The sequence below is a fragment of the Pleurodeles waltl genome, chromosome 1_1, assembly GCF_031143425.1.
Source record: "Pleurodeles waltl isolate 20211129_DDA chromosome 1_1, aPleWal1.hap1.20221129, whole genome shotgun sequence".
In the NCBI taxonomy this organism is placed as follows: Eukaryota; Metazoa; Chordata; class Amphibia; order Caudata; family Salamandridae; genus Pleurodeles; species Pleurodeles waltl.
Window position 1 is genome coordinate 240929643 of NC_090436.1, and position 26104 is coordinate 240955746.

At 43.5% G+C, this 26104-nt stretch overlaps 1 protein-coding gene across 2 annotated transcripts in view; it reads right to left on the reverse strand.

Annotated features, from left to right (window-relative positions):
- Positions 1–26104, reverse strand: part of LOC138283476 (complement component C6-like) — a 337439-nt gene that overhangs the window by 225432 nt on the left and 85903 nt on the right. Inside the window, exons 7-8 of one of the 2 annotated variants that reach the window (XM_069221430.1) lie at positions 21592–21792; positions 15026–15266 (exon numbers count right to left, since the gene is read on the reverse strand). In XM_069221430.1, the coding sequence (XP_069077531.1) occupies positions 15026–15266; positions 21592–21792 (442 nt within the window). The remainder of the gene's footprint in view (positions 1–15025; positions 15267–21591; positions 21793–26104) is intronic. The other variant, XM_069221431.1, reaches the window with a different exon arrangement.

Genomic DNA, 26104 nt, shown 5'->3' on the forward strand with positions numbered 1-26104 from the left:
CCCTCCAGCAGAGATCCGACTTATCATGGTCCCATGCATGTATCCGCGCTGGAGCATAATACCAGTAAGAAGCAACTTTATAGGATGCCTCTGTCCCTGCTGCATTATATGCTGTGTGGTGTATTCTATAAAATATACTGTCCCACTCCTCATCTGCAAATTCTCTCTCCAGCTCCCTCTCCCATCTCAACTGTCACCTTGACTTAGGCTGGCGCTTCTCCCCCTGCAGAAGCCGATAAAGTTCTGAAATGACTCTTTTATCATCCTTCTTTAGCAAGAGCCATTTCTCGAATGGCGTAAGAGGCCTATCTATTAATGCTCTGTTAGCCGGCGGGAGAGCCCAGTGCCGAATCTGATAATACATCAGCCTTTCCGCCTCCAACAGGCCATAGGCCTCTCTCATCTGGTCAAAGGGCAACACCCCTTGTTCATCAAAAAGGCTTTCTACCCTCCTGCAGCCCCCTTCATACCAGCGTCTCAAGCCTTCCAGACGGAGTCCAGGCTCGAAGTCAGGATTCGCGCCTATGGGGGTCATCGGGGACGGGAAAGACGTCAGCCCCAAACGGCAGGCCATAGCGTCCCATATGCGTAACGTTGTTCCCATAATCGGGGAAGAATAAAGACCTCCAGCCCTGTGCCGACATCGAAGCCAAGGCTCCTTCCATATATGAGAGCCCGCTACTGCCTGGTCCATAAAACACCAGTGTTTCTCCATGAGTAGGCGACTCCACTCTAAAAGAAAGCGCAGCTGCGTTGCCTGAAAGTATCTCAAAAGACACGAAATCGCCAGTCCCCCCCCACTCTTAGAGCGATATAAAACCTGTTGCGGCAGACGCGCCGGCCGACCCTCTCATATAAATCTCAGGACCGCTGATTGAAGCGTGGCAATCGCCAGGGGGTTGGAGTCAATGGAAGCACCTGAAACACATATAGTATACGCGGCAAGACTGTCAGCTTGACCGCAGCCACCCTGCCCATCCAAGACAGCTTGTTTCTCCCCCACAACTCCAGGTCCCGCTGTATATCACAAACCAACTTCGTGTAATTCAGGCTCGCCGTTTTTGCAGCAGACGTCGCCAAATCCACGCGAAGACGACCAAAGAAAGGGGTATCGAGCTCTCAAGTCTTCCTCGTGACCTGAGCTTACTGACAGACTAAGGACCTGAGACTTCTGCATATTCACCTTGAATCCCAGAACCTGGCTAAACTCAACTAGTATCTCCATAAGCGCAGGCAGCGAGGTCGCGGGCTCCGCAAGAGTAAGGATCACGTCATCTGCATACAGGGTAATAAGATGGTGGTCTCCGCCGAATTTCACACCGGAAACCGAGGGGCTATCTCGCAAGCGCTGCGCAAGTGGTTCCATATATAACGCAAACAAAAGGGGGGAAGCGGGCACCCCTGTCTGGTCCCACGCCTGATCGGGAACGGCATAGAGAGCACACCATTAACTCGAACCACCGCCCTGGGGGACCGATAGGCGCATCGGATCCAAGACCTAAAGCCCGGGCCCAAGCCGAAGCGCTCCAGAACCCAGAAGCGGTACAGCCAGTGAACCCTATCGAACGCCTTTTCGGCATCGATAGAGAGGAAGAGCGCCTCCCTACGAGATCGGTCTATTGTATCTAACAAATGCAGAAGTCGCTTTGTGTTATCACCACATTGTCAGTTTGGAATAAAACCTGACTGATCCGGATCAATAAGACTCGGCATATAAAGATTAAGGCGGTAAGCAAGAATCCCAGTGAATAGCTTGGCATCTAAATTCAAAAGCGAAATCGTCCTATATGAAGCGCACTCCTCTAGGTCCTTGCCCGGCTTATGTATAACAGCAATGGTAGCGTCCAGCATACTAGGCGTCAGGGATCCCAACGTCCGAAAGGAATTAAAAAGCTGCATGAAAAGCGGGGCGAGCTCCACACAAAAGGTCTTATAAAATAATGCCGTAAACCCGTCAGGGCCAGGAGACTTCCCACCCTTCAGGCAAAAGATCGTCGATATAACCTCTTCTGACCTTATCGGCTGATCCAGCAGGGACGCCTCCCTCTCACCAAGAGGAGTGATTGCTATGTCCTCTAAATAAGAATCCAGGACCGCGTTGTCCCGCTCATCCGCCGCATATAGCCCCTGGTAGAACTCTGCAAATGCCTCAGCAATCTGGTCACTCGTGCGGGCCACTTCACCAGAAGGGGAACGGATCAGTTTGATCGCAGACGCCGCACGCTGCGCTCGCAACCGGTGCGGCAAAAGCTTTCCACACCTATTGCTTCCAATATAATATTTATGCTTAAGCCGCACTACTGCGTACTCCGCCCTATCCCAGTCCAGTCGCTTCAGCTGTTGCCTTGCCTTCTCTAATTCCTGCCAAATTCTAGGCGCGCCAGTGGATTTATGGGAGCGCTCCAGGACACCTACCCTCTGCTCCAACTCCTCCCTTACCTCCCTCCTTGTCTTATTATCTCTCGCTGACAGTGCCATCACCTCGCCCCGCACTACTGCTTTCAAAGCCTCCCACACAGTCTCCACGGAAGTGCTACCATCGTCATTAAAGCTAATATAATCCGTGATCGCACGCCGGAGCGACTCCACCACATTCTCACTCTGGAGCAAGGAATCCCTGAAGCGCCAGCACGGAGTACCCACTCGGCCCACCTCCATGGTGAGCTCTACAGTAATTGGAGCATGCTCAGTCAAGGCTCTGGGTTCAATCTTAGCCTCCCCGACCCGGGACATAAACTCGTGTGAGGCGAGAAAAAGATTGAGCCGTGCATAAGTCTTGGTCGCCGCTGAATAAAAGGAGTAATCTCGGAGCGTGGGATGAGACTTCCTCCACACATCCTCCAGCCCACATTCAGCCAGCCACTGACGCCCCACCTCCGACAATGCCCCCGTCTTCCCAAAGCTTTGACCCGAGCGGTCAAGCTCGTTGTCCATCACCAGATTAAAATCTCCTCCTACCAAAATGACACTATCTGGCGAGCTAAGTATCGGGGAAACCGCCTGTCTCAAGAAGGCCTCCTGCTGGGAATTCGGAGCATAAAGGGAAGCAATGGTGAAAGAGAAGGTCCCAAGTCTTATTCTGATAGTCAGGAACCTGCCTGGCACTTCGTGCACTTTCCCAACTATCTCCCCAGCAAAAGTCCTCGAAAGCAATATTGCCACCCCGCATGCTTTGTAGTTGCTGAGGACCAGAGCTGTCTAGGGAACCTTCTTGAACGCATGCGAAACGTATCTTTATGCAGCAAGTGAGTCTCTTGTAATAGACAGATATGACTTCCGCATTTCTCTAGACCCGACAAAATCGCTAACCGCTTGGTCGGACTGTTAAGCCCACGGACATTCAAACTTAAACACTTAACTGTCATACCATCGCAGGGAAAAAAAAGCTCAGGGGGGAGGATCCATGGAGGGACCAAGACCCAGAACAGCACCTCAGCCGCTCCAAGTCATATGGCCAAATCATTATGACCCATAATGACCAGACTCACAGGGAAGCATACCAACATATAACCATAACGCACAACAGGTGCTCGTAACGGAGAAGTCCTCTCACACACACCCCAAAGATGACAAGTCTCAACAGGGCCGTAGAACCACACAAGTTCGCCCGTTAAGTCCATCGACTCGGCCGCCCAGGCCCCGCTCAGACGGGGACAGGCCCGCAACCAACGACCCCTTGCTGTCCAACAGCTCTCCGCCTTTCCTTGCCTAGGCACTTGTCCCAGCCGCCACACTGCTCACTGACGACTGACGTTCTGAGATCTGCTCCGACACAGTAGGGCGCTGCTGTTTCCTCCTTCTCTCCTTCCTCCGCCAGCGCAGTCGGCCCCCTCCAGCTGGCCCAGATTCAAGTCCGGACCCTGAGTATCCCCCTCCAGGCTCAGGGGCGAAGCTGATCCTCCCAGCGGAAAATAAGGTGGAACGGGTGGCCCCATGAGTAGGACACAGCATGTGCACGCAAATGCTCTGTGATAGGTTTAAACTCCCGCCGTCGGTGCAAGGTCCGAACCGAGAGGTCCTGGTATAATTGCAGTTGATAGCCTCTAAAGTGGACCTGCAGAAGATTGCGTGCCTGTTGCAAAATGCTTTCTTTCAGCCCGAAATTGTGGACACATGCCAAAATATCCGGCGGGCGGTCCCCGGCTCCGCCAGATCAGCCCACACGGCTATCCAGGACGATCTCCCGGGACTCCTCCATGTCAAGGACTGAGCGGAACAACGCCACCACGAAGTCTCCAATGTCCTCCTTCTCAGCTCCAATCGGCGCTCCTCTAATGCGGATATTATGCCTGCGCAAGCGATTCTCCAGGTCCTCCACTGTCATCTGAAGGAGATCTTGCTGCTCCCGCAAGCGTATAACCTCCTGCTGTAGGACCACCACCTCCTCCCCGCAGGCAGCTTCCCCATCCTCAACCTGAGCTATCCGCTCACCCAGGGACGTAAGCTCAACCCGCAACTCTTTCACCTCATGAGATATGTCTTTGCGAAGTTCCTGAAGGTCGCTGCGGAGCGATTCAAACAAGAAGGTAAGGAAGCCCTTTGTGACTGGGGCCACATCGTCCTCTGCCATCTCCCTCCTTGCCTCAGGAGACCTCGCGCCCGGCGGTTCTTCAGGGCCCCCCCGGCACCGGGCACCCCCCAGTCAGCATATCTCTTACCCTCCGGTCCCGCTTGGGCTTGGAGGTCGCCATCTCCTCTACCCTCTGTCGGCAACAGCTTAAGTATCTCAGCCGGACCTCTATGCGTCACCGCCGGGGGCCGTAATCTCCTGGGCGCACACTCTCACCAGCAGCTGTCGGCCTTTCCTCTGCAGGGCACTCCGTGGGGCTGCTCCTCAACACAGCTCGTCTCCGCGCCAAGCAAAGGCCGCCGCGGGCCGCCCTCAATGTCGACCGGCGACCCAGCCTCACCGCACCACTACAGGCTCCTCCACTGCAGGGCCCTGCTACACAGGGGCGCTCTAGCTCTTTTGCCGTCCTCTCTGGGGTCCCTACCTGCAAGGCCCAGCAAGGCGGGCCCGCTGTCTTTCTGGCCCCAGCAACAAGCTCATCGCTGGGCCCCCATACCGGGCCTGCCTCACCAGGAAGTTGCGGCCTCCATTAAGGGCGCCGCCATGCTCCCGCGGCCACCTAGCAGGCCGCTAGGTCTCAGGCCCGCAACGCGGTGCGAGCCGCGGTCCTCTGCACCCGCCGTCTGCGGGCCCTGGTCCAAGACACGCGGCCCTGCGCGCATGGCAGCTCGGCCGCAGACTCCCTCAAAGTTCAGGCCCCCGGTGCCCTGCCACACCAGGCCTCACGGCAGGGCCCCACAGGCCATCCTGATCAGGGGTCGCAAGGCGATTCCAAGGCTTAGGTGGCGGAGCCCGGACCAACGCGTCCACTCACGCCACCATCTTGGCCACGCCCCGTCACTCTCCTTTAGGAGGACAATATTTTGACCATTTCTGCCATATATTATTAGGCCCATCTGCCTACAAGGGGGTCAGAAGCCACTAGACACCAAGGATTTTATTTTTTGTAATATTGTTGTAGTGGGGAGCTGCCCCTTGGGCAAGGTTGCTCCCCTTTTTGAGGGTGATTGTGTGGCCATTTCTGCCCCCCAGGGAAAGTTTCTGTGTGTGTGAACTGGAGTTCGGCTGATGGACTGCATCTACTGGCATTTGGTTGGCTGAGTGCGTACTGGCATTTGGCTGGAGGTGTGTGTGGACTTGCGCTTAGCTGGCGGTGTGTGGACTTGTGCATTATTTGCATGTGTGGTCATAATGTTTTTTTTCTCCTTTTTATTCCAGTGCCAAGCTTTTGATTCCTTTGCAGTGACTCCTGCTTGCGGTTTCATCATTGGGTGATCTGTTGTTTGCGTAGTTGCATGTGTTTGGTAAGAATCCAAATTAGTAAAATTGCCATGCATGAATTAGTTTTTTTTAGCATGTGTTTTATTGTGTATGAAATTCTCCTTGGATTTGCGCACAAGGTGTATTGTGTTATCTTGTGTGTAATTTATTTTTGTTTTTACATCTAGTGGGATATCTGTGCTCAAGGGAAAGAAATAGCTGTGAATGAGTCTTTGGTCTTGTTCAAGGGCCATTTGGTTTTTTAGGCAGTACATTCCTAGCAAGATGGCACGATATGGAATTAAGATGTATATGCTATCTGAGATTAGTACAGGATATGTCTATAATTTCCAGGTGTACACTGTTAGGGATTCCACTGCTGACCCCCTGGTTGTCCGTCCATTTTCGGAGTTAGTGAGAAAATTGTGTGGGAACTTGGTAGAGGACTTTTTTTTTTAACAAAGGTCACAACGTATACATAGATACCTTCTACACTGATGGTGCAATTGTTCAGAGAATTGTTCACAGTGGACACTGTTGCTTGTTGTACAGTCCTCTAACTGTAAAGATTATCCAAAGGAGCTTGTTTGTAAGAAACTTGAGAGGGGACAGTGCAGTGCCTTGTGTAGTGATGAACTGCTAGCTGTGAAATTTGCAGATAGGAGAGATGTCAACATGCTGACTACCATCCATGATGAAAGTACTTCACCTGTGACTGTTTAGTCAAACCTGTGCGCATTTTAGACTAAACTGTGTGCATTTTAGACTACTATAAGGTTGGAACCTTACACTGATGTTCGTACAGCTTACACTTAGTATAAGAAGTTTGCTATCCATTTATTCCATTTAGCAACCCTCAATGCTTTTTTTTTATATTAAAAAACTGTTCTCCAGAGTCAAAGTTGACATTTGGTCTGTTTCAGCAATCTGTGATAGGTAGCCTTGTTGTAGAGGAACAGGCAAGTGTTTCTAGAGTTGGAGTGGTGGAGGATGTGGCGGGATTGAAAGATTGTCACTTTCCTGATTATATTCCTCCCACGCCCCAAAAAACTAATCCCTGTAAGAGATGTAGAGCCTGTATGCGAAGAGGCATGTGGAAGGAGAGTTGTATGCAATGCTCCAAGTTTTACTGGGAGCAACTATGAGTGTAAAAGTAAACTGACGTGTCTGTATTGTTTTATACTTTTTGTTTAGTTTCACGGTTGGCATTAGTGTGATGTATTTAGTGATAGCTGTTGTTTGTAGTTATAGCTTCTATTACTTCCAATGGGTTTGTGTTTTATTTTTTGTCAAAAAAAAATGTGATGGCGGTGGTGTGTTGGCTGGGGCTTGTCTGGCGGTGTGTGTGGGCTGGAATTTGGCTGGCGGTAAGCGAGGACTGGCACTTTGCAGGCAATGTGCGTGGACTGGCACTTGCATGGTGATGTGTGTGGACTGGTACTTGGTTGACGTGTGAGTGGACTGGCGCTTAACTGGTGGTGTGTGTTACCTGGCGCTTGGCTGGTGCTGTGCATGAGCTGGCATTTGGCTGGCGGTGTATGAGTAGTGACTTGCAGCAGGTCACTACACACGCTGCTTGCTAAACACCAGCTCACACACTCCATCAGTTGGCAGCCGGTGTGATTACTATGTCAGTCATGTGGGCATATAATGGGCCCTTGAATAGCGCTGGCTATTGATGTGAGTGTTGTAATATGCTGGGCCTGCGGCTGGCGGTGTGAATGGTCTTGTGTGTGTCACACATGAAAAGTGTTTGATTGGCCTGTAAAGCGGTTGGTGCCTTGTCGCGTTTTTACAGCTCACGAGCTGTGAGTCATTAGTTACGTTTTTTGACCTTTCAGTTATTAACAGTGCATTTCATGTTTGTGAAATCTCTTGTTAATACAATATTACGCTCTGAACCTTCACTCGCCCTCGTGCCAAATCCAACCAGTATGTGTGTGTACTTGACGAACAGATGGTTGTGCAGTAATATTTGTCTTCTCTAGCTTTCTCTGCCAAGGTGTACATTCTCTCTAGGGAAAATCTACCAACACTAAATATGTTTTTAAACTAGACACCCAGGGGATTAAAGGGTGGAGTGCTTCTTGTGGATCCCAACAAGTTGTCTTACCCACAATTCCCTCCAAACCTCAAAATGTGACTAAAATCACATATTTTCCTTGCATTTCTGTGCCATATTTTTCCAGAAACAAGAATAAAACACTAATTTCCTACCACCCAACATTCCCCTCGCTGTCCTATTAAAAATGCTACCTCACTTGTGTCGGTGGGCCAAGTGCCCACGACAAGGAAGGGACCAAAACATGTTGTGGAGACATAAAAATGATCTATGACAAAACAACCTGATTTTGCAAGTGGGGCACCTGCATTTTTGGTCCCAGGCTTGGCGGCCATCTAGGGAAACCTACCAAACCTGACATCTCTGAAAACGAGACACCCGGGGGAGCCTATGGAGGTGTGGCTTGCATGGATCCCCTATCATTATTATTTTTTTTACACAGAATTCCCTGCAAACCTCAAATGTAGCTAAAATAAATCACATATTCCTCACATTTCTATGTGGGATCACCGCACTGGCACAAATGATCTATCACCCAGCGTTCCCCTCTGTCTTCCAATAAAAATGATACCTCACTACCTGGGTAACACTTTTGCAATGGAAACTGGGTAACACCACCTGGTGAGAGCCACAAAAGTCACAAATTAAACTAGGTGTCTAGTTTAAAAAAATGTAGAGGTTTGCTAGGTTCCTCTAGGTGCCGGCTGAACTAGGACCCAAAATGCACAGCTAGGCACATTGCAAAGAAGGGTCAGTTTTCAGGGGCAAAATGTGAAGTGTCTCCATTGCATTTTGGGCAGTTTCCTGTGGCGAGCACCAAGCCTAACCAAACAAATGAGGTACCAATTTTATCATGAGACTTGGGGGAATGCTGGGTGGAAGGACGTTTGTGGGTCCCCTCAGATTCCAGAACTTTCCATCACAGAAATGTGAGGAACATGTGTTTTTAGACAAATTTTGAAGTTTAGAAATAGATTTGGAGTACAGAACCTGGTAAGAGCCTCACAAGTCACCCCAGTCGTATTTGTCTATGTGTCTATTTTTAAAAAATGCACAAGTCTGCTAGGTTTCCCTAGGTGTTGGTTAAGCTAGGACCCGAAATACACATCTCGGCACATTGCAGAAAAAGGGTCACTTTTCAGTGGAAAAATTTGATGTGTCATTGTTGCGTTTTGGGCCATTTCCCATCTGGGGCACTGGGCCTACGCATACAAGTGAGGTACCATTTTTACTGGGAGACTTGGGGGAATGCTGAGTGGAAGGAAGTTTGTGGCCCTCTCAGATTCCAGAACTTTCCATCACAGAAATGGTGAGGAAAATGAATTTTTAAACATATTTTGAGGTCTGCAAGGGATTCTGGGTAATAGAGCCTAGTGAGAGCCTAACTAGTTTTAAAAAATGTACAGGTTTGCCTGGTTTTCCTAGGTGCCGACTGAGGTAGGGCCCAAAATCCACAGCTAGGCACATTGCAAAAAAAAGGGTCAGTTTTCAGTGGAAAAATGTGATGTTTCAGCGCTGCGTTTTGGGCAGTTTCTTGTAACTACCATTAGGTCCACCCACACATGCGAGGTACCATTTATATTGGGTGACTTAGGGGAATACAAAATAGTACAACAAGTGTTATTACCAATTGTCTTTCTCTGCATTTGCACCTCCCAAATGTAAGACAGTGTGTAAGAAAAAGTCATTTTGAGAAATGCCCTCTAATTGACATGTTAGTATGCGTATCCACAAATTCAGAAATGGGCAAATAACCACGGTTGCTAAACTCCACATGTTGTGCCCATTTCGGGAATACTTAGGTTTCCTTGATAATATTTTTCACTCTTTATATTTTACCCATGAATTGCTGTATACCTAGGACATTATTAAAAACCAATGCAAGGTGCAGCTCAGTTATTGGCTCTGGATACCTCAGATTTTAAGTGAACTTACAAGCCCTCTATATCCCCGCAACCAGAGGGGTCCAGCGGACATAACACTAGATTGCTTTTGAAAATCTGCCATAGTTAGAACAAGTTACAGATGAAAACGTAGAAACAAATGGCTGTTTTTTTAACTCAATTTCGGTATTTCTTTTAATCACAACTGTTACTTTCTACTTGAAAACCTCAACACAAATGACCCCTTGCTGAATTTTGTCTACTTTGCAGAAATGTATAGCTTTACCGGATCCCCCATTGGTTTGACACCCATTTCTACCACTAACTGGAAGGAGGTTGAAAGCACAAAAAATAGGAAAATGAGCTATGTCCCAGTAAAATGCCAAAACTGTGTTGAAAAATTTGGTTTTCTGATTCAAGTCTGTCTTTTCCTGAAAGCTGGGAAGATGGTGATTTTAGCACTGCAAACCACTCGATGCTAACTGCAGGGAAAAAAAGACATTTTCTTCTGCGGCACCTTTCTCCCATTTTTCCCCAAAAAACTATAATTTAGCTGTATTTTGGGTACCATTAGACTCCCCAGCATGTAGGAAAAAAGAACACACAGTTGGCCTGGATATCTTATGTGGACAAAACGTTATGAAGGCCTAGCGCAAACTACCTCAAATAGCCAAAAAAGGGCTCAGCACTGGGGGGAAAAGGTCAAGCAGCAAAGGGGTTAAACCAGGGTCTCCTGCTTCCAGTAATGATTCATTGAGGGTCCCTGGATTCCAGAAATGATTAAGTGAGGGTCCACATAAGTCAAAAGGTTAAGAACCACTGATCTACTGTATGTAGCCAAAGTGTTGGAACAAGTGGTGATAAATAAGCTATATCCTTAAATTGAGGACACAACTGTATTGAAAGGCGTTTCATCTGGTTTCAGCCCACTTTTAGTATGGAATTAGTCATGTCCTAATGGATAACTTGCATCTGTAACTGAATTTATTGGATCTGTCTGCAGGCTTTAACACCATTACCCAAGATACTCTGGTCACTAGAATGAGGAAGATAGCAATAAAGAGTAAAGAAGCTGGCATATGTTTATAGATCCCGACACAGTATGGCACTATCACCTTTCAGTGCACTATCTACTCTTATGTGATGCAGGGCTGAACAGTGATCTGGGTTGCTGCATTATTATCTAATAAGCGAATAAGTGTTCCCTGGTAAGAATGGTGCACTCTTTGGCCTTTTGGTTAATAAATACACTGTTGACACACAGTTCATTTTCAAAACTCAAACCAACAAATCGTGTCAAATTCCTCTCATTTGAAACCTATCTGAGAAAACTGATCAGTGGTGAGAAAAGCTTATAGAGAAATCCTTTAAAAAGAGATTTATGATGTTAGGCAATCTCACTTTCAAAATTACCTCAGCAAAACTGAGGAGAGAAACTGAAGGGCTGTTTGACCCCTGTATTTAAATATCTAGGTTTTGGAACAGCTACCACATCTTCTCTTAAAAATCATTGTCTATTAAAAAAACTTGCTTTTATCACCTCAAAGTGACTGACAAGATTTGTTTTCATAGCTTGATAATTCACGTGAGATGTAAGCATTAGTTGTTCATGTGCGATTCAGTGTAGACGTGCAAGATTCTCAATTGACTAGAGCACCTACAAATAGATAGGCTATATGCTTGCTAGACTTCAAGATATTTATTGTATTTTATTTTATTTTATTTTGGGTACTTGTAAAGTGCTGCAGATCACATAGTGGTCCACTCACAGCACTTTGGATTGAGAAACTCTATTGGGGATAATAATTTACAGTCATGTGGTTAATAGGATAACCACTTAGCTCATAAAGTAGTCGTGTCTGCTGGAGTGATCCATCATTCAATGCAGAGGAGTGATGGCAAAGCTATAAATGGTTCACCAGCGTTCTTGGAGACTGGGGATGTTGAATGCATAAAACCGATTTAAGTGTTTGACAGGCAGAACGGTTTATTTGGCTGGCCAACTCAATGTGTCCTTCACTTCAAAATAAGCTATCAGCTAAATCAACAATATAGCAAAGATATACATTTTTCTTCAGCAACAAAACGCCTAACTACTGCCTCATTACATGTCGACATTAATGCAGTGGGTGTCTTTGTGTTAGGAAATTTTTTGCAATATTTGGAGAGTCACTTTGGTTGCAGAAATGTCTGTGTTGTACCCAAGAAGTCTCTTCTCGAAAATGCACCCCAGAATCGAAATTTTAACATGCAAAAAGTCTCAAATCTGCATACTGACCTTCTCCAAGTATGGCAAAACCTTTAAACACTCTCTGTCGCTCAGATAAGAAATGTCAACCTTTTCCATACACATGAGCCATGCAATACTCCTTTCACATTAAACATGGACATGTGCATTATACAGATCACATGATGCCAGTTCACTCACAAGACCTACCTCACCTCTTCTACTGAACAAGAACAACTGAGTAATCAAACTCAACTTCTGGCAAACAGCCAGGTACACATTAAATATTACTAACCGCCACTCGCAGACAAGACATGTAGAATAGCTTTCCTTCTCATGCATGACACCTACATACACATATAAATTGACACCAGTGCTTAATTTGTGCTTGTTGTTTCCAGTGCGGAGCACCGACACTTATTTTTGAGGAACGGCACTTATTTTTCTGCCTCAAACATTTACTGAGAGCAAAAGACACAGATGGGAAAGACGGGGGAAGAGAAAAACAAACAATCGTCACAATGGGAGGGGAAAGATCCGGAACGACGCGTCCGGAACCACGCCTGCGTTGTTCACGCAAGCGGTACGACACTTGCCTGACCAACACAGGCCTTTTTCTCTGCCTTACCCACGCATGTGCTGAACAATGCACGTGCATGGTTAAGGCAGACAAAAAGGAAGATCCATCGGGAGAGGACACGGTCAGGTAAGTGGGGTTGGGACAGGGTTGGGGGTAGTTTTTAGGGGTGGGGGTGAAGGGGTTGAGGTGGTAAGGTTATTTTTATTTTTTTTAAGGAGCGGGGTGGGAGGGTCGGGATTATTTTGTTTTTAGGGGTGGGGGGGTCAGGGTAATTTTGTATTTAGGGGGTAGAGAGGTTGGGTTTTTAGGGGCAGGGTGGGGGTCAGGGTAATTTTGTATTTGGGGGTTGGGGTAATTATGTTTTTAGGGCGGGTGGGGGGGAAGGTTTTTAGGGGGCAGAGTAATTTTGTATTTAAGGCAGATGTGGGTGTCCAGTTTTTAGGAGTGGGGGGCTGGGATCATTTTGTACTTAGGGCGGGTGGGGGAGTCAGGTTTTTAGGGGTGGGGGTGGGGGTTAGTGTAATTTTGTATTCAGGGCAGTGGGGGGGTCAGGGTTCTAGGGGCGAAGGTGGGGGAATGGGGGAATTTTGTATTCAGGGCTGGTGGGGGTGTTGGGTTTTAGGGGCGGGTGGGGGAGTTGGGGGAGTTTTGTTTTTAGGGCGGCCTGGGGGCGGGTTATTAGGGGTGGTCTATTTTTGTATTTAGGGCGGGTGGGGGTCGGATTTTTAGGGGCGGGGTTGGGATAATTTTGAATTCAGGGCAGGCGGGGGTATAAACTGTATCTTAATTTAACTGGTAACAGGAGTGTAGCATACTTCCTTTCCTGTGCCCTACGGTGTAGGCTCCTAACTGATCCTCTGTAAGTTATTTATTCAATTAATTTCCCTACAGTTTATGCTCTTCATGTGTAGACAGGGAAGACATCTCCCTCGAGTAGTGATAAGAAACTTACAAGTTCAAATCCTGACAAACCAGACTGAAACACCTATCGTTCTGAGGTTGGTGAAATAAATACCACTGCATTTGGAAATAGTCATATATCTTATTTATAAATCTTATTTACATGATTAGAAACTGGAGAATTGTGACATAAAGCCCTATATAAAACATGTTTTACTTTAACATTTTCTCAGGGCAAGGTAACAATGCTTCAGGACCACATAAGTAAGCAAAGTGCTATATAAATTATTTTTTAATGACAATGATAGTCCAATGCAGAATAGTTTATAATTTGCGCACATTCGTAATACTCATCAGAAAAGACAAAACTTCTATAGAGACGTTTTGCTGAAAATACGCTGAAAGTTCAATATTTTAATCAATCACTCAAATAATAAAATATCGAGAAATGAACATGAAATTGCCTATTTCCAAAGCAGAATTATGCAAACAATGCAAAAAGCAAAGACATAGACAGCATGTATTGGCCCAACCAAGAGTTCTGGCTTTAATATGTGAAAGTTTGTGAAACCCTTTCTATGTGCCTGTATTTCTATGCCTATTTTTGCATGTCTTAGCAAAGAAAGACAGACCTATTGGCTTTGCAATTGCTTTGTTATCTCTGTTATCGACTTGTGGAATTCTTGAATGTGGGTTCAAACATATGTACTCATAACATGATGTGTAACAGAGGCATCAAAGGACCATGAGCAGCCACCTATTATTTAAAAGCCACCTCATTAACTGGGAAGGCATGACAAACTGAGTTCCTGCAGAACCCAAATACTCTCTAAGTAATTTAAAATAAATATCATACCATCATTCAGTTATACAGAGTATTTAAATACACATTTGCAGAGTTTGCCAGAAATCTTTTTTCATAATTAAATGAAAGATATATACAAGCACATAAATAAACATATAATTACTTTGAAGCGACAAACGACTTTTCCTGTGGTTGAATATGAAACTATAATAGAAATTGTACATTTATATGCATAATTTGTAAATAAATTTGCACTTCGGCAGGGACTCCACAGTGATGGACACACTGGTACTTATTTTGTGTTTATGGTAAAAAATAATTTATCCTTAATGTAGCCACCTAAGGAGAAATAGCATGCTACACTGGGGTGTGCCTTGAAGCTAGATGGGATTTGATCCATTCTTCAAATGGTTACTTTCTTCAGGCAGTCAAATTATTAAACACGATTTTGAGTTATAAGCTTTGCAATGTTTCCCTCCCGCAAATATATAGGACATCAACCTGTAAAATAGAGACTTTTGAATAGCAATGATAGCACTTTGTAGAATGGTACACCAACCAGCCAACAGCATGAGGTGACAGAGAAATACTCCCCTGGGGGGTACCAAAATGGGGAGTTAGTCCACTATTTACATGAGTATTACTAACAGCTGCACTGTCAAGCCAGACCTAAAAGTTAGCAAATGGCAAAGAATTTCTCCAGACTTAATGGTTTATTATACTAGTGCGTGCGCTTACCTGAGGACTTAAGTTGTTCAGAACTAAACTGATAGAGGAGATCGTATGTACCACCTACGGAACCAGAAGTGATGTAATGTGTTCCAAAATCATCAAATATCCTGCCATACAAAGCAAAGTTGTACTCCAAAGGCAGGCTGTTGAGAGACATTAAGAAGACATCCGAAAGGTGAAGGTTGGACTGTTTCATTTTGAAGTCTGCCACAGCAATCTTTTTATGGATACGAATAAAGTTGGAATCCTTATAAAAAAAAAACAACAACAACATTTGTTAGGTTGAGTTATGTAGCTTTTTTACATGCTGAATGCAAAATATTGCATTATTCCTTTTAAACCCTCCCCATAAAATATACGTTGTATAATATAAAATTCAATTACCCAAAATGCCTTGGGCAGGCAAAAGTGACATCACATACCATTTAACCTTTACTTTTACTTACACAAGCATGTATGCTTACACATACACACACATATACACGCTCTCACTTAAACACGTTCTCACCTGCAAGTACGCACACACCATATATTTAAAATAATTTTTTTACTTACGTTAGCTGCTAGGGACGGTCATATTCCAGCGAATTGTATTACATTCTTCATTACAGTAATAGTAACTAATAATTCTATAGTATTCTAAAATATTATTCACTAATACTGTAATAAAAAATTGACAAAAAACAAGGAAAGTGGAGCCGCAACCAGCATCCACAAGGACGAGCTGCTCTTGTATTCCTGGCTCAGATTTTGCCACCTATGAAGTCAGAGGTAACACAGGCAGGGGTCGCAAGGGGCAAGGCTGGGGTCGCAGCTGCGACCCATAAGTAACCTCCATGTTGTATAATAGCTACAGTGTGCATAAACATTCTACACAAATCTGGCCACCGACATCCGCAAACTTGAAATTCGCCTGACTGCACAATCCCAAATGCCATACCTGAGATAGTTCTTTGACTCCGAGCAAGAGAGAGAAAGACAAAAATGGAAGAAGGAGGGAGAGAAAGATGGGAAACGGTGAGAAAATGTTAAAGTAAAACATGTTTTATATCGGGCTTTATGTCACAATTCTCCAGTTTCTAATCATTTAAATAGGATTTATTAATAAGGTATATGACTATTTCCAAATGCAGTGGTATTAATTACACCAACCTCAAAAGGTTAAACGTTTCAGTCTGGTTCATCAGGATTTGAACTTGTAACTTTCTTATTATTACTCGAGGGAGATGTCTTCCCTCTCTACACATGAAGAGCATAGACTGTAGGGAAATGAGTTGAATAAATAACTTACAGAGGATCAGTTAGGAGCCTACACTATAGGAAAGGAAGTATGCTACACTCCTGTTACCAGTTAAATAAAGATACAGTTTATTAGGAGTTCACAATAGGAACAAACAAGAAGACACAAAGTTTACAGGTAGATAATATCTAGAGAGGTCATCTGATACTGATGAAAGGATGTTCACTGATTGATTATAGAGCAGATTCACTTGGACTTTGAAAGGTACAGACCTCTGACTTTCCTCTTTGTCCCCATGCTTCTTTGAGTGTGGTTTAGGCCTACACTTAATTCTCTCCAAGAAGATGCTTGATCGAGCTTCTGAAATGCTGACACCTTCCCTTTCACTTCCTTTTTCATTTTTTCAAATCCTTTTTGTCCTGTTTATGCTTCTCACATGTAGTTTACATTTTATTTTGCAATAGCCTACACATTTTGAAGGATTCTAATTGTCTGTAACTCAACTTAGATAGATGTCTTTAATTTGCACTAATGTGTAAAAGATTTGACCAGCATTTGTTCTCAGAGCATCACATTCTTTTGCTGTAACCGGGTTTCTGGTTTGTCTAACATTAACTAATCTAAACTTTTTCAGAAGATGTGGTTACCTTATGGTATTCCTGTATCATTACAGTATATATTTAAGAATTGTTTACATTAACCTGAGTGTTAACTTGTAATAAAACCTTTAAACTTTATTTCCGATTTGGGTTTTCACTGTGTGGCCATATTGATTACACTGTAAGTGATGTTTATCGATTATTACCTGATTCCCTAGATTAGTCCCTTTGCACGGACTCAAAGATATTTGACCTCAGAATTAGAGCATAGGAGTTACTCCTTCACCAGCAATGGGTGTCTATACTTCTTTTAGTACCAAACCACAGAAAATGCATCCCTGCCTATCGAGGCCCACCTTTCTCCAGTTGAAAAAGTCTCCTGCTATTGAAGGTTGGTCTTCCTGTTCTTATTCAGCTGTGATAACCATGCATGATCTCTATGTTGTGAAGTGCCTGTTTGAACAATTAGTTCTTGGCTTTAGTCTGCAACTTTTATCACAGGGCAGATTGCATTTCCGAGCTATGCTGTCCTCTTTATTTCAGCGCTCTCTAGTATAATTTTTAGGTTTGTCTTTAGACAACTTTTGCTGTCTTTGAAAACGAATATGATGCACAGAGAAGGACTTTCAATATTGATTGCACTCCCCCTTTTGATTGCGCCATTCAACATTTTGCATAGTGTTTTAGCATTGATGATGGGGCTAAAAAAGTAGTCCGTCTACATTAATTCTACAGAGCTTTTCTGACACAAATGCTGTAAATGCCGTCCTCATAACATCGGTGAACAGTTACAGCAAAGACTGCAGCAGCAACCACATCTATCACCACACCATGACATGCAGGAGAAAATAGCCATTGCAGCTGCTGCAACTGCACTGACCACAGCCAGGGTCAGACTGCGATAAGAAAAAAGACTGGGCATCAGATTAAAAGTGGTCCCCATTCGGGAATCAGATAGCGAAAATAGTAGTCCACATTTGCAAATCTGGGCACTTTTCAACTTGCACAGGCATACTCTAAGGGCGTTTTACAAGGTATGGGAGACTGCATGCATTTGTGCTTGCTACAGGCAATGTTTGTGGTAATATCAGTGAAATCAACAGTAAAACCCAGCCTTCCAGACTGTAAAACAGGCCTACAAAAAGTCACAAAGTCAGCCCACACACTAACCGTCAGATCAGCCCTTCTGTCCTATAGGCTAGTCTGACCCTGTACCTGACACCATGATAGGAACAAAAATAGCTGTAAATGAAATGTAGATTTATATATCACAGCTTATCACCCGTGAGGGTCGCAAGGCACTATCCGTGGGCACTGTGACATTAGGTGATTTGCCCAGAATCACAGAAAGTTGCGCCAATGCTGTGGCTCAAACCCATATCTCCAGCTGCTGGGCCGGTCGCTCTGATCGCTGCGCTATAGCTGTCAGCATAATATGAACAGCAAAAACTCTAGCTCTAATCAAAGCAGGAACCACCACAACAATGACTGCTATCACCATGGCATGGTCAACAGCATCAGCTGCCAGCAGGGCAGGGACAACTGCAGTGATCACAGTTGTAACCAGTGTAGGGACAATAGCAACAACAGCATGCCATAACAGAAGGAACCACAGCCCAAGTAGAGACACCATTTGCCAACAAAGGAGAGACCACAGCAGCAACAACAGCTGTCACCATATCATCCCTAACAGATGCCATCTTAGATGATACCATAGCAGTAATTATCCCCAGGACCCACCCCCTATGCTCGAAAATATGTAAATAAACAACAGTAGTTCTGCAGGGACTCTTTTACTATATCATCAGTCCAACTTTCTCTCTTGGTATGCCAAATGTTTTGCTCTTTTATTGTCATAATATAGAAGTGTTATTATAAACAAAAACAATTAAAGTGCAGAAGACGCAGTGCTCAAAAGTGCAGTGCTGTTCAGTATTTACAATGATCCATGTATACAGTGGGATGTCTTTAAAAGTCTGTAACCAAACAACAGTCTAACAAATATCAATAAGTGACTGCCTACAAGTTAATTGAGCAACAGACAATCTACTTTGACACTGTCTACATTTCAACCCTTCTATCAATGTTAACGGTCTCTTCAGGACAAACAGTGCTGTCTGGCACTTTACCTCCATGCAATGTACCTATTCCTTGTGCTGGGGTAGTGACTTAATGATACACGTCTCGGTTACTCTCACTAACAGCCCTTTTCTCCTCCATGGAGCAAGAAGCCCTGTCACGTGTGGAAGATGAGAGGCAGCACACAGCACTTGATTAGTTCTGAAAAGATCCAATAGGAACAAAGCAGCAACCACAGCTGCCAGCAAGGAAGAGACAAAAGCAGTGGTGGAGATGTAATCACAACTAGGACAACAGCAACAATTGCTGTCATAACGGCCACAGGAGCCACAACAGACACAACCTCAGCTGCAGCAACCTCTGCAAGGACAGCAGATACCACAGTATTGTCTATGGCAGTAATGACAGAAGGGACTCCAGTTTCATCTGCAGCCGGGACCACAGCAATGACTACAGCTGTCAACACTTAGGGGACCACAGCATCAATCAGACCTGCAGCAACAACAGCAGTGACAACAGCTTCTGCCACAACAGCTATAACAGTTGTGTGATATCACTGTATTTTTCTGCATTTTGTAGCAGCTTCTATATTAGCGCCTTTCTATTTAAGAGCAACTTCAGTTACATATCATTAATCACCATATGTAACCACAAAACACATAAACTACAACATAACAAGCCTTTGCAACATGCAACAAAATGCTGTTATCACCTGTAAGGCAAAAACTGGAAGATACAAATGGTGCTATCCCCAGTAAGGAGAGTATCCCTCTGTGCACCATTGCCATTTGCAAATTAATGGTGAAATTAATCCATAACCATCTGAATTTGTTTCCATGTTTTTAAATAGCTATTCATAATAGCTCTCTCTAATCAATTTCGGACCTTTTGGTCTTTTATCTGGAAGAGACTGGCCATATGGTTTACATCACTATGAACCAAAACAAAAATATCAATTCATATTGCACTTCTACATACATCAAGAAAAAAAACAGGAAGCATCAGAAACTAACAACTGGATGGATACTATCAACATCTCTTGACTTGTAACACCTTTGTTGGATGGTAAGTCAATCCTACAGAGGGGTTACTAGTCAAGGGATTTTGATCGGTAATAGATGCTTGATAGGTGCTCTCACAATCCACAACTGAAGGCAGGACTATATTCAAGACTGCTTACATCACCCATAAAGTCATTCACCCTCCCACCCCTCGCTACCTAGCAAACAAACTCAGGATATCAGGTGGCTCTAGGCCTTCATGAAATGCTGATAATCTGCTATTTGAACCTCTAACCTTCAAAAGGGAAAGACTCATGGAGCAATCTTTCTCAAACAATGCAACTAGAATTTGGAATTCACTACCTCCAAATCTTCGCACCACCACCTTTTTTTGGATCTTTAACACAGACTCTATAACTCTTCTCTTCCAAAGACATTTTTCTTAATAACACTCCTCACCAATGCTCCCCATCAGGCATAAGCCTTCACATTTTTTGGCATGACCATGACTGTTACATGACACCCTTGACCTTTTGCTTCAACTCTGTAAATATGTAATGTGTATTTGTGTAACACTACTCACTTTCACTTTTCTAAGATGCAATCTGTAATGATTACGTATTTTGTAATATGTATCTCTCACCATGAGTAACTGTAGTAGCTATACGTATTGTTACCTACCACCATGTTACTCTAAATTTCTAATTTAATTCTTTCTCTCTATTGTAAAGCGCTCTGACACCTCTGGGTAATGTTTGCACTATATAAAAATGCATAAAAAAATCCAACACAGTTGTTACAAGTCAAGGGATTTTGATAACATCTATTGAGTTGTTAGTTTGTTGTGCTGTCTGTTTTGTTTAATAATGGAATAGTGTAGTTTGCAGATGTAAAATTGTCCCTCATACACTGCAATGGGGTTAGAAGTATATAATGTGAGAGAAAGTGAAAGGTGAAAGAAGGTGAGAATGAAATGCACCATCTTGGTCATCTTTTGGAGATCAAGGACACACATGAACTTCTCGGGATTGCTCAATTCAAAATAATTCCCTTAAATTATGCAGTAGAGGCATAAAACTCATCCAGTCAGATCTCTGTGAGACCAAAATGTTCCTGTGGGAACACACACACGTATATGGAGCTAAGCCATCAAATTAGGAGCACAGAAGTGAGATAGATAAAGCCATCGACGCATGAGCAAAGGGCTAACTCAGAGCCCATTCTAAGCTTATGGAATGCATTGAAAACAATTGGTCTTCTCACAGTCATTTAAATCTATCTGCATTCAAACCCTAAAAAGAAAAGAAGATGAAATAACACACAATGTCAAACAAACTTAATAGTACAAGTACATAGTACACATTTGGATCTGGGTTATTTATCTTTGCTCCATGACGTCTTCCAGGAATGGGGTAAACAATTCATTGGACCCTTTATGAGATGATGGCAAACTGTAATCAGTTTTACAAAGGAAAATGTATTGTTAAGGGAGATTTTGTTTTATGAGTAAGTATATCTGAGGTACACAAACTTTTAAAACAATAATACTCTTCTCGTTTCAGTAGCACTGATTTCTGTGAACACAGCAGCACCATGTATGTCAACTCCCTCATTGCTGGAGCATGAATCCCGGATTTTAGGTTGGACAGATACCTTTTTATAAGAGGCTTTTATTGCTTCCTTCAGAGAAGACACTGAAGATGTTGATGAGTCTGTATGTGATCCCCAGAGAATTGGGACTCCCCAAGAGCTAGAACCAGAGCCAGTTTTTAAACCAGTTGAAGTCCGGCCAATATTCAAGTCAGCTAAGTTGTTGTAGAAGTCAGTTTTTAAGTCATCTTCTTTTGTTTCATCCTAAAAACCAAATACATTAGGCAAAAGCTATTGAATTATCACTCTTAGTGGCATATGCAATGTTCAGTATTTTACATGATTTAAGCTTATGAAAAGTATATGGAAATACGTTATAATGTATATACATTTTACATAATCAGTTTTCATATTTATGTTGCCAGATATGGTTCTTTCATTCATTTCATTTTAGTCTTGCATCGTCTTGATTTACATGGTGTTTATAACAGATGGAAGCCTGTAATAACTATATAAAAACCTGTCTCTAATCCCATCTCCGATTATTCCATCACACTGTGCCAGAATCGGCAGACACTTTTTAAAGCAGCTTCCTGAGCAAAATACTAAACTACCATTTATAGTATCAAAAGGAAAGATCCGATTTTCCAATCAATTTCTTCTAAACTTATCTTCGTTAGCAGTTTATATTAAAATGTTATGCTACTGCACAGATGTGCAGGAATTTCTCAACATGTTACCAGCATCCCTTGTTTAATGTGTGCCAGTGGTTGCTAATGGTGGGCACTTGCACTCATTTTTGGGGGCTGGGACTTATTTGTCAACATCAGTCTGTGACCCAGAGGTAGAGTAACCAGAGTTTGAGAAGCAAAAACTGAGACAGGCCAGACATAAAAGTAGGCCAAACCCTTTAGCCTCTTCTTTGCCTGGCCTCTCCCAATTTTTACATATAGACATACATTTACCTATATCTATTATCTATGTCTGCATCTTTATACAGGGTGGGAATGTAGTGGAGTATGATACCAAGATTAGATGCAATATAGTGATCAAAGAGATAATAACTTGCAAAACCAGTTTTGTTGTTTACATGCTGACATGTCCATGTGAAAAAAACTGTATAGGCAGTACCACCTTCCGACTCCACAAAAGGATAATCCAAAATTTGAGGGCTATTAAAAATAGTGACTCCTCTTATCCAGCAGCTAGACGCTTCTCCAGTATACACAGTGGTGATGACACCTTACTCAAATTTAGTGGGTTGATTCATGTATCAAAATCCTGCAGAGGTGGAGCTACAGAATTAACTTCTCTACTTTGAGAAGAGTAGAAGTCTGATTAATTTTAGGGATGAACAGTAAAGAACCAAATGAATTTAATGCTGATGAGGAGTTACATGTTCTTCTATAGACCTAGGCCGCATTAATGAGTATGTTTTGTTGCATTAAGGTAGAGTTTTGCTTTTAACTTTTAATAATGTTTTGATGACTTCACTAGCAATTTCTTTTTTTAAGGTCGGGTATGGGAAAGAAGAAGAAGTATTCACCCACTTGGGATGATTTAACAAGAATTTGAAGTTGCAACAACTTTGGTTTCTCCCATCAGGAGTGTTATGGCCATTGGGGCTCAGTATGAAGGCACAGTAGCAGTATACTCCAATTGGGTTACATCGAGAACATCTTGTGCAAGCTTTTTACATTTATTATGAAAAGAATCTTCCAGGTTGAACTAACGCAGCACAGACTACTTAGGTCTACCCAAAATGTCTCCTTACAGATTACAACTATGAAAACATAATCTTGTATTCTTAGTGCTTTGACATCAATTACGTTTCGCTTTTGTGTATCACAAATGTGCACAGATAGATTTTACAATAAAAAATGAATGTTACTTTCTTATTAATCTCTCATGTCCATATTTACACACCTGGTAGGTTTATTGGCTCTAGTAGGCCTAGAAGCCATTTTATTCCATTAGTACATTTGCACATTTCCAGCATATCATCGTACAGTGTAGCCTTGCTTTAAATGTTGGCATCCAGAAGCACGATTTTAAGAAATGAATGAAGTCAGCAGTGTGTGTATGCATTGGATCTTTTGCTTCAAGGGCATCTTGCGTTTTCTCTAAGAGAAAATCCTGCCTCCTGTTCATTAGATAAGTCTGCTGAAATTAATATGTTTATCTCACATGTTTACACCCCCTAGACTTGTATAAAGGTGATAACTGTATGTAACTATTCCCATTTGCATGAATTTAATCATTACTTGATCCACATGGCCGTTTTTCTGTGAGACCTCCGAGTGGTTGCAACAACAATTATCTATTGATTTCTTTCTAATAAGATTTTAAATAGTAGAAATCCAGCAAAATAAATGTTCTCTATTGTAAATAGTTTAACAAAAACAGTTACCACAGGGGCAGTAATGGTTTCCACTGACCACTGCAACAACATAGCAGACTTTTTTCTTGAAAAGATCAATACCATCTATACCCACTTTCCGGCCAAGGTTCTTGCAGATGCAGAGGTCTGTCTGCCCAATGCAGAGGTCTGTCCTGGTCAGTCAAACGAGTTACAGCCTGGAACAGAACAGAATGAACTAGCCCCTCTTTGTTTGCCCTCCTTTATCACCTTATGTACTCTAGTGAAATCTGGCTTTCCGGACGACCCCCTTAAACCTGATATTGACACGAACATCCACAAGGTAATTCTTCCTACTTTTGTAGAGGTTGACAATCTCTCTCTGACTTCAGCCACTGTTCCTCAATCCTGGACGCAGGCAAAACAGATTCCCTCCTGAAGAAAGTGTCTTAACACTACTAGACTTGAAACTTACTGCCGTATTTCCCTGCTACCTTTCCTAGTTAAAGTTGTGGAAAAACATGTTAATAAACACCTGACTGAGTTCGTACAGGTCAGTCTCATTGTGGCTATACCCCAAAATGGTTTCAGATCAAATCACAACTCTGAAATGGCTCTCTTGACCGTGACATAGGCACTTTCAAGAGTGGTGGATGAAGGCAGTTCTGCGGGCCTTATCCTTCTAGACAAGAGTGCTGCCTGCAACACGGTGCTTCTCCATTACCTCTTTGATGTAGGTGTCGGCAGCATGGATCTATCTTGGTTTACCTTCTTACTCAGAAATCGCTCCTTTCAGGTCATTTCTCTGCCTTTCGCATTTTAGCTTAAACCCTTGGAGCACGGGGTGCCCCAGGGTCCCTTGTAGAGCACTATTCTCTGTAACATTTATGTCAAGCCCTTAGAGGAGATTGTGAAGTCTTTTGGCGTCTCCATAATATCGTACCCAGATGGCACTCAACGTATTGTCTCCTTCTGTACGGATTCCTCTCAAGACATCATTAAGTTTCAGAAACGTATGCTGGAAGTGGCCAGCTGGATGGATGATAATTGTCTGAAACTTAAGTCTAATAAAACTGAGATCCTGTTGTTTGGAAAGCACACCCAGATTTGGGGAGATCACTGGTGGCTGGAGGGCCTGGGGCCTCCTCCGTCACCCAATTTATGTATAAAACACCCTGGTATGTTGCTAGATGATTCCCTCTCCTTTGAGACTCAAGTGAGAACTCTAGCAGGCACGCGTTTTGGCCTTCTGAGGGGCCTCAAACTAATTATCAGCTTTTTTCAACCCCATATTCGACAGTTGATCATTCAGTCTCTCATCCTGTTACTCTGGACTACTGTAACATCTTGTACTTTGGTTGCAAGAAATTAATTTTAAAGAGGCTGCAATCAGTCCAAAATGCTGCGGCAAGATTAGTGTTCACCCTTCCTATGTTCTGCTCCTCCTCAGCTCTTTCAGAAGCTTCATTGAGAAACGTATTAAATTCAAAGTTCTTAGCACTGCACACAAGGTCATGAACGCTGCAGGAGCCACCATTCTCTCAGAACTCATGCAGCATTAAAATCCTGCCAGAGCACTGCGCTCTACAAAACTGTATCTGGCAGAGATCTCTCTGTTCAAAAGAAAGAAATTGTGAGGTCGCTCTTTCCAAGTCTAGGTTCCTGCCCTCTGGAACAGCATGCCCCCCTGATCTAAGGAATACTCAGAATCGTCTTTGTAGCAGGAAAAAAACGCAAAACCTGACTGTTTACTTCATAGGCCTCTCTACGCCCTCCTTAGCTCTCTTGATGTATAATGCCAGTCTACTGTGGTTAGCGCTGGGAAGCCCCTGTTGTTGGGTAATGCGCTTTACAAAATTTGTTAACATAACATGACATTGTTTGCTCTGCTACTCATTATTTTCCCATTAAATGCAAGTTCTAGACCTGTGTTAGAACTCACTCACCATGCCTATATCACCCCAGTATAGGCTACATAGCAATGGTTACCCATACAGAGCTAAGAAGGTTTTAAGGCACTCTGCTTTGTACACAAATACCTGCATAACTTTACTTGCTCTCTGTCACTCAAGCTCCTTTGTTAGAGTCAACCACTGTGTATCTTAGGCTGATAAGTTTATTCTGCAGGTTCCTGAGTTTAAACAAGCTTGAGTCTGAGTTAGTGGTGAGCCTTTTCTGTCATTGATGCCTCCTTTTGGAAAATCTTTGCCTAACTAT